The sequence below is a fragment of the Antedon mediterranea genome, chromosome 6, assembly GCF_964355755.1.
Source record: "Antedon mediterranea chromosome 6, ecAntMedi1.1, whole genome shotgun sequence".
Classification (NCBI taxonomy): Eukaryota; Metazoa; Echinodermata; class Crinoidea; order Comatulida; family Antedonidae; genus Antedon; species Antedon mediterranea.
Window position 1 is genome coordinate 27314046 of NC_092675.1, and position 8899 is coordinate 27322944.

General features: G+C 31.4%; 2 protein-coding genes across 2 annotated transcripts in view; both read right to left on the bottom strand.

Annotated features, from left to right (window-relative positions):
* The window catches only part of LOC140050989 (interleukin-6 receptor subunit beta-like), a 133568-nt gene that overhangs the window by 23044 nt on the left and 101625 nt on the right, over positions 1-8899 (bottom strand). The gene's annotated exons all lie outside the window — the stretch shown is intronic.
* The window catches only part of LOC140050993 (uncharacterized), a 38785-nt gene that overhangs the window by 8058 nt on the left and 21828 nt on the right, over positions 1-8899 (bottom strand). Inside the window, exon 2 of the mRNA XM_072096050.1 lies at positions 1880-1968. Within this exon, the coding sequence (XP_071952151.1) occupies positions 1880-1968 (89 nt within the window). The remainder of the gene's footprint in view (positions 1-1879; positions 1969-8899) is intronic.

Consider the following 8899-nt stretch of genomic DNA (forward strand, 5'->3'; position numbering starts at 1 on the left):
CTATATCAAATGATATAATATATCATCTGGACATCAAAACATGTATGTGAATCTAAAAAAAAAAGAACATCAGATAACACCAAGTAACTGCAATACCAGTTAAATATATATTGTCCCCCTGAACAAAATATTTTCTAAAATGTTTTTGTTGAATTTTTATGTCAGATAACAGTTATTCACTTTGATCAAAAATTGGATTGAAAAACAATTATTTAACATGAAAAAACAATAATTTTAAGCAAAAAAAATAGTCAAACTGGATGGAAGTCAATAAGCGTTTTGTTGAATTTAACCAGTTAATTTGTCTTTTTATAAATGTAAACACTATTTTTTGTAGTTTTGTTTTTCTACAAAAGTGATTATACTTTATTAAAACTGTGAAATGGCCTTTTCAAAGTCTTTTTTTATTCATCTTAATTTTCCTTTTTTGGGGGGGGGAACAATACATCTTTAAATTATATTAAGTGTTCAGTAAAGTTTGCAAGTTAGGGAGTAATTTCCTGTTTCCTGTATCAAGTACCTCCTATAGATATAAAATTCCAGGTACTCTTGAAAGGAAAAAAAAATAGCTTTAAGAGTATTTAAAAATATCAGCACCTTATTTTTGTTTTTTTCTTCAATATTTGAATTGCAATATTCTGTCTTTTGTCTTCATCAACAGATTTAAACTTATTTCCACCTTTTTCCCATTTTTTTGAATCACTTAAACCTAGCTAGAGCAATTTCTTGTCTCCACTGTATCGTTCACATGGGGGTTCGGGGAGAGGAGTTATGTATTTTTGCTTCGTCATGTTATTTTTATACTATTTTACTCATATTTAAAATTTTTTTTTTTAATTGTGTTTTTCTTGTACATTGCTGGTCGTGTGACCCGAGGGGGTCGTAGGGTTGATTCGCAATCACACATTACAACTGTCTCATTTATATGGCAATATCTGTGTTCTTAAGAAGTCCATTTTGGTAATGTTGTCTATTGTTTTGATTTTTATTTTTTTTTTGGACGATTAGTTTATTTACATTTTCGTGATTTATAGTTCTACAATACATAAGATTAGATACAATGACATGAACGAACAACATGATAAATGAAAAGACTATGCAAAACACACTATATTACATTTTATGCTATGCATCATTTGTGACTATAATGGCCGAGAGATACAAGAACGTGACAAATTTTACTGAACCTCTCTAACGATCTTATAAATAAAAAGAGAGAATATTTTTTTTAGCATTTCCAAGATATACTTTTGTAGTTCACATTCTGTTCAATGACACTACACCAGTTATAAATATTACTATGTACATAATTATACAATGAATGTTTATGAGTTATGGAGAGAATATTTTCATGCATAAAAGATTGACAAGGTGGAGTCGAGTAAGTCAGACTTGATGGAGATTTAAAATATTCTCCCTATTATTTGTTAGAACACTGTACACGTTAACCCATATATTGTGTATTATCTTTGGCTATGACTCAAATTTAGGGGGATGGGAGAAGCTTCCAGAATTCGCCATGGCATATGATAAAATATTAACCAATCAGATAGATGTGTAGAATTTTTTTTTACAGTAGTTATACGCACGAAAAATGTTTTGCTCCATGCTTGGATCCACCCCTAACTAATGTTACGTCGGATACATGCTTTTGGACATAAATCAGTGTTTTATTGGGGTTATAAAGAGAGATTTTTCTAATCACACAAGCAGTTGTGATGGTTGTAAGTCACAATATAAATTGGATAAGCTTAAATCTTATGCAGACTTAGCAGTGTGTGTGTGTGAACACAGTTAATAACGGTACTTTAAAGTAACAATCATTGTGACGAACTGTAAAGTATAAATGCTATATAAGTAGGCCTGACAATCATCTTACCTTGCTTATTGCAATAGACGTGTGCAAGAGAATGCAACATGATAATGGCAGTAAATATAAATGATGCCATATTGAACGAATTCTTCATTCTGAAAAAGGAAGAGAAAAATTGGATTCTTAGTAGCCTATTACATAATGTTAATGGATATTTGACTTGCATGTTAGAGGAGGCATGGGTTCATATTGATTGCTTTTAGGCAAGACTCATTGCCTCATCTTTCGAATTGAATGTGAAGTTGTATCCTATGCAATGTGTCCTGTGGTTAAATAGTCTGGTGAATATGGATCCTTTACAGAGTCTAAACAGACCTGAAACAGTGGAATACATATTTCCAAACCCAGGTCTGTTAGGATTCTCTGTAAAGGCAGCGTGGAAAAGAGATGAGGGTACCCAGGCTTAGGCCTAAGAGGTTGAGAAAAAAATCGCGAGCGGGAATGACATACGCCACCAATAGTTTGACTTTTCAATTCAATTCAAACATTTCATTCAAAACATTTCATTCAAAACATTTCATTCAAAACATTTCATTCAAAACATTTCATTCAAAACATTTCATTCAAAACATTTTATTCAAAACATTTTATTCAAAATATTTCATTCAAAACATTCAATTCAAAGCATTTAATTCAAAACATTTCATTCATATATCGCGCCATTCAATTCATATCGATGCATTTCATTCAAATATCGCGTCATACAATTCTTATCATCGAAATGTTGCATAAACGGCGTTCCATACAGTATAAAGAAAAAATAAAATAAAAAATCAAAATTTATATAAGCATTGTAATAGCCAAAAAAAAGAATATGTTTCATACATACATACATTTTTTTCTAAAAATAATATTTAAAACAGGCATATGTTTCTGACTTTACCATAAATGGGCTGTATAATACAGATCTCAAAATTGCATTTTAAGCTTTATATACAAAGTTCAAAGATATAAAGTAGTTTACCAAACAATGTTTATGAAGCTTCAGGAAATTAAAAACAAGCAAGAGATTTAAGACAAAATGATATTTATGTCCAATTATCCCCATATGACCTTGAACCAAATACATACAATATACTTATTTTCTTAAGATATGTACACTATGTATGGCCCCGTTTCTGCTGCCAAAAATATACCGTATATATACGGTATATTTTATATACGGTATATTTTTTGGCAGCAGAAATGGGTCTCATAAAAAATATACCGTATATATATGCGGTATATATACCGTATAAATATCCCCATCGTTTGTGGATATTATACGGTATATTCCAAAATATACCGTATATTTCGTACCCCATTTCTGCTGCACTCAAAATATACCGTAAATGTGACCCGAATCGTGACACGAGGTCAAAAACTAACAGAGCGCGACGCGTTTGTTTTGGTTTTTCTGCTGCATTGAAAGTTGAAACACACGTGTAAAAGCAAGCAACAGATCAAAATGTCACTGTGGACCGAACAAATCACTATTTTTGCAATTCAATTGTGGGGGGAAGCGAAGGTTGGGGGGGGAGACTGCATGGCAACAGAAGAGATACCGAGATTTTAATTACAATAAATCGAATGTTCTTACACGACAACAACGTGATGTAAAATCATGGTAAAATACTGTATAATAGAAAATGGAAATTAAAACGGCAATATAGGATAATATAGCATAATATAAACTCAATTTGAATAACAGAGTTTATTTATAGTGACATTTCTAGATTGTGCTTGTATGTGCGGTGTAAATTCGTTGCCACTTCTGCTCATTAGATTTAAAATAGAAAGCAATGCTGTCATGTAACCTCACTACACGAGACTCTAGGTCAATCCATACTTCCGTCTCACGAAATGCATTTTGGGTAATGAAAGCCAACTTTTTTACAACCCACCCACGAAGTATGTGCAGCGGAAACGGTGCACGAATTTCATATACGGTATATTTATACGGTATATTTATACGGTATATTTTGGGTTGGCAGCAGAAACGGGCCCTATGAGTAAGTATACATGTTAATAGGTATCCCAATGAAAGCGCACAGAGGGGTATCACTTTTGAAATATTGACGAAATTCGAAAAAGTAGTATGACTTTGATGTTAAATAAATCGTATTCAATCTTAATTAATACTTACAAAATTTATATTGTTTGAAAGTACTTGTTTTAATCTATGTATAAGTGTGTTTATAATTAAAATTAATGAATTAGTTGCCGAGAAAATGCGATTTTAAAACGGTTCTAAAATCCCGTCGAGCCGATTTCCGCGCGTTGAAAACCTCATCGGAAAATCCCCATCAGTTTTCAAAACACGATCGCACGATTACCATTGGAGCTAGCGGATTAATTTTTGTTGTATGTTATCAGGCTTTAAATAAGCTTTAATTTGATACGAAAATCGTCTTCTATAAATAGGTTTTTCGTAACGAAAAGTCAATTTTTGTGACAAAAATCCAATTTTGATTCACCGTTTATGGAAAAATATTATGGATTTTGGTATTAAATTATAGCTAAATCTACATTGAAATCGATAAAACATAGTTTACAAACGTATTGTGCATGGTAATTGTGCGAACTACATTTTAAAATGGTGCATGAGGCGTAAATCCCGTTCAAAATTTTAAAGATCCAACCATTATAATCCGGTGAATATTGTAGTGAGTAAAATATTGTACTCTAAAGTACGCGCGTGTTTGTTGTGGCGTTTTCCGTTAAATACATTAATGCACCCTATCAGCGAATGGTACGTTCCATATTTTGAACACGTTGTTTAGTTTTCCTCGCTCGAGTTCGACCGGTTCGACGCGAGATGTGTGACAGCAGCGATGTCGGAGATTGACATGTCCTTTTCCGTCGTAGAATATCTGGTTTTACACATTAATTTAACAACTTAAAATTGATGTAATGTGCGGAAGATTTATTATGCAAGTATATAATGCAAATGCGTTAGGTTAAAATGTACCGAGGAAATTTATTAAGCTAATTTACCAACGTTACATTTGACTCTGTATACGGCGGCCGAAAGTCATTAACTGCGACCGAAATACTTTAACGGGAGCGACTACTGATCGCGAGTAAGCCGTGACTTGGCCTAAACTTTAGCTCCGTATTTCAATTTAATAACGTAATAATACGAAAAGAAAACAATTTTTATAATGTTATATATACTATTCAGGTAAACAATTAATTGTTTTAATTAACATTGATTATCTTAAATGAGTTTATTTTGACCCATATTGTGCGTTTGCCTTAAAAGAGCATATCTTACTTAGCAGCCCGGCTTAGATTTGGTGTCATAATCATATGGGCCTAAAATCTTGTTTTACGTATTCAAAAGTTATATATAATAGTATTTATGATTGAAATTATAAATATAAAGTATATTAAAATATTCTAATAATTATACTTACCGAAAATTAGTGTAAAATAAAGGAAACAGTACACACCGTTTTTAACATACTTTTTCATTTTTTTTTTTATAATTTTAAATTTCACCATTAAAAAAAATTTTTTTTTTCATATACACATCTAAAATATATTTATTAATGAAATATACACTACATTCTAACAAGTACAAAAAAAATTAAATGAATTAGTACAGTAGTTCAAAAGTTACAGATCATTGAAAAATTGCAGTTTTTTCATTTTTTAGGGAATTCCAGCAAAAATGGGCGTTAAATGCTTTCCTACCACTTTGCGGACCAATAATTTAAAAAATAGGTTTCGTTGAGGCTCCAAAAAAAATAGAGTTGTACAACTCTGTGATATCTATAGGTTTAACAAAATTCAAAACTTTTAACTAATTATTGTAAAAGTTATAACCTTTTAAAAATGCTTCCAATTTCAACTGCAAAAAACACCATTTTTAGGCAAAAAATCGTATATTTTTTTACCACTTTAAATAACCATAACTTTAGAACGGGTAATCGGATTTCAATCATTTAAATTGCAAAATGCTAATTACATTAAGTTCTTTATGGTTAACTGAAAGAAAATGTAAAAAAATTAATCTGATTTTTTTCATTGGGATACCTAATGTTAATAAATCACAACATAGGGAATTAGTATTTTAATATCTGATATTGTTGGAGCCATCCATCTAATTTAATGTCATCTTTTATTTTGTATAAGTAACCCAAAAGTGAACTTGATTAGTTTTACATTAGGTATAAAACAAAAATGATGATAAATGTCAAAGAAAACAAATTAACTGTGACATGTAAAGTGTATCATATAGGAATCAATCAATCTGACTTGAGATTTAAAAAAGAAAGTTTTATTTTTAGAAAACTATATTGACAAGTGTCCTTCAAAGATTATCATATTCTTTTTAAAAAAATTCAGCCTTTTAAGAATTCTCAAATTATTATTCAAGTTCAGCCAAATGTATCTTAATATTCATGACATTTAAATCACATTTAAAGCCCCATTCCCTACGTTTTTTAGATCTAATTTAAGATCACAAACTATATTTAATGTAAAAATAATACTATGGTCCTATTGCGATAACTTTTTTCGTCTTTAAACGGTTAAAAATGTGAAAAATAAATCGATTCTAATAATTATAGCGGCCCGCTATAAATACCAAAATGCATTGCGCGCGGATTGATATTTTTGTTTTTCACCTGTAATTCGCCCACTTTTCGATCGATCGTGAAGCCAAAACAAATGGAAGACTCCTAACTTTTCAGCGAAAATACCGGGTTTTTCCCAATTTGTATCAACGGAGTCTGGCAAAAATAGAAAGACAATTAATGCAGCAACTATACAACGTCAGGCTAGGTATATAGCTAGCGTACGATGTTCGTACGTATCGATGTTTACCAGCTAGGCCTACAAAACTAAGCCTAGCTAGGCTAGGCCTAAGACCGTCCACGAGAGGTCGATCGCCGCGAGCTACTTAGGTAGTGCATTGTTTCTCACTTTTTATCATAATTTACCATAAAACGTACATTTAAGACAAGGAATGACATGGTTTAATGTTTTTAAAGTGATATATATGTATTATTTTCCAAAAAACGTCCAAAATTGCAGGGAAGGGGTCTTTAAGTTAATATGACTGTTAAAGAGGCATTGTCGAACAAAACCTGGCAAATGAACTGGCCATTTTGTAGTTTTAAAAAACAATTTAATTCACTTTCACTTAATAATGATTTTAATCCATAAAAAGAGAGGAAAAAAATAGTTACCATTTATAAACCAAAAACCTGACAATGGGTTTCTGGATGAATTTTGTTCTCCTTTAAATTAACATTTATCATTTTTGGCTATCATATGTCTGATTTAAAAAAATATATTTTCTGTATTAAAACAAAAATATTATATGCCATTAGAAATGTCTATAGTATACAGTTTTAACATATCAAAAACGGCAGGATTTTGAATGATCTTATTATCGACCTGTGAAAGTGTTCTGTTTTATGCACCAGCAAAGCATAAATATTAATCATTACAGCTTACAAACTGCTTTTGCCACAGTGTTACAGCAATTAAAGTAGAAACTATGACGGACATATGGAATGTAGGTCTCTTAACGTTATTTAAAGAAACATGGTTTGAGTTGAGCTTTTAAAGAATTATCTCTTTAAATTTATGGTCAAAACTGGACTTTCTTTATTTACAATACAGTACAGTACTTTAAAATAGAACATCTCTCTCTTTAAAATCTTGTGCCATTATACTTTCATCTATTTTTTCCCCCAGTTTGTTACATTTAGAGCAGGATGGTTTTGTAGATGATACAATCAAGGGTCACTGGTGTCAGTTAGGGGGCCAGGGTGATCAAGAGAAAACTTGGGCCCCCTGTCAGGGAAGAGTTGCCAATTTACCCATCCAACTTAATTTATATTGTGTATTGACAATGTTGGCTACTGTTGGCCAATCAGGCTATTCTATTAAAGCACAACTAGTAGATACCCATGGAATACAGGAACTACCTAGTTAGTGAATTCTAACCATTTGTCAAAAAGAAATTTAAAAGTATAATTTTTTCTGGAGGCCTAAAAGGCAGGAAAAGATAAAACGACACACGTCACTAACAACTCGGAAGCCATACAATTCTCGAAAAAACATCTATATGAGGTCAGGTTGCATGCCCATTTAAACTAATAGTGATCAGAGTTGAATACCTCAGTTAGTTTTCAATTGATAGTATAAAATCTAAGAATTATTATAACTAGATGGCACGCTCGCTTCGCTCGCGTACCATCTAGGTCGTGCCCACAGATGGTTCTCGAATACACAGTATTTCCAGCGAGAAAAAAATGGAGATTTCAAATGTACGTACCGCAGGACTATAATACATTGTCGTTTACAGAAACGAATAAATATACACAATGATTTATGTAGTCAACCAAAATTAGCACCCTGGGAATTACTTCCGAGAGAGAAACAAATTTTTTTATTCGGACTCATTTAAACAAACCCAATTTGTGTTTTGTATGTAACATTAAGGGTTGAGGGATGGGGAAAGAAGATAGGTACAAAGAGGAAACATTTTAAAATATATTCTTATCCACTCAGTAACGAAATATTGTTTTTAATGTTTTATAGGCCTATAAATAATATACCACTAAATACAGTAAAACATTTACGATTTAATACGGTACTTTGTTAAAACTCTCACTGTCATAGTCGATTGAAATAGTAAAGTACATGTAACGATACACCACTACGACGTTTATATATTTTTAAATTATTAATTAATACAAACGTTGAGAAGCAACTGTCAGTAATAACGTTTATTTATTTGTATATTATATGTTTATAATCTAACAGTAGGGCCTACCCACACTCACAGTAATAAAGTTTATTTGTATATATTTTATATTACATCTAACAGTACCAACACTCACAGTAAGAAATTTGCTATTCAAATTGCGATCAAAAGTGGTTAATACCTTAACAGTATTGTACAGCATTGCAGTACTATTTATGTTTATTCTCCAAGGGGGCCCATAAATCTAAATCTATACCTCTATGGTTAAACCAAATAATTTGGAATGTTTATTTGTATATTATATGTTTATAATCTAACAG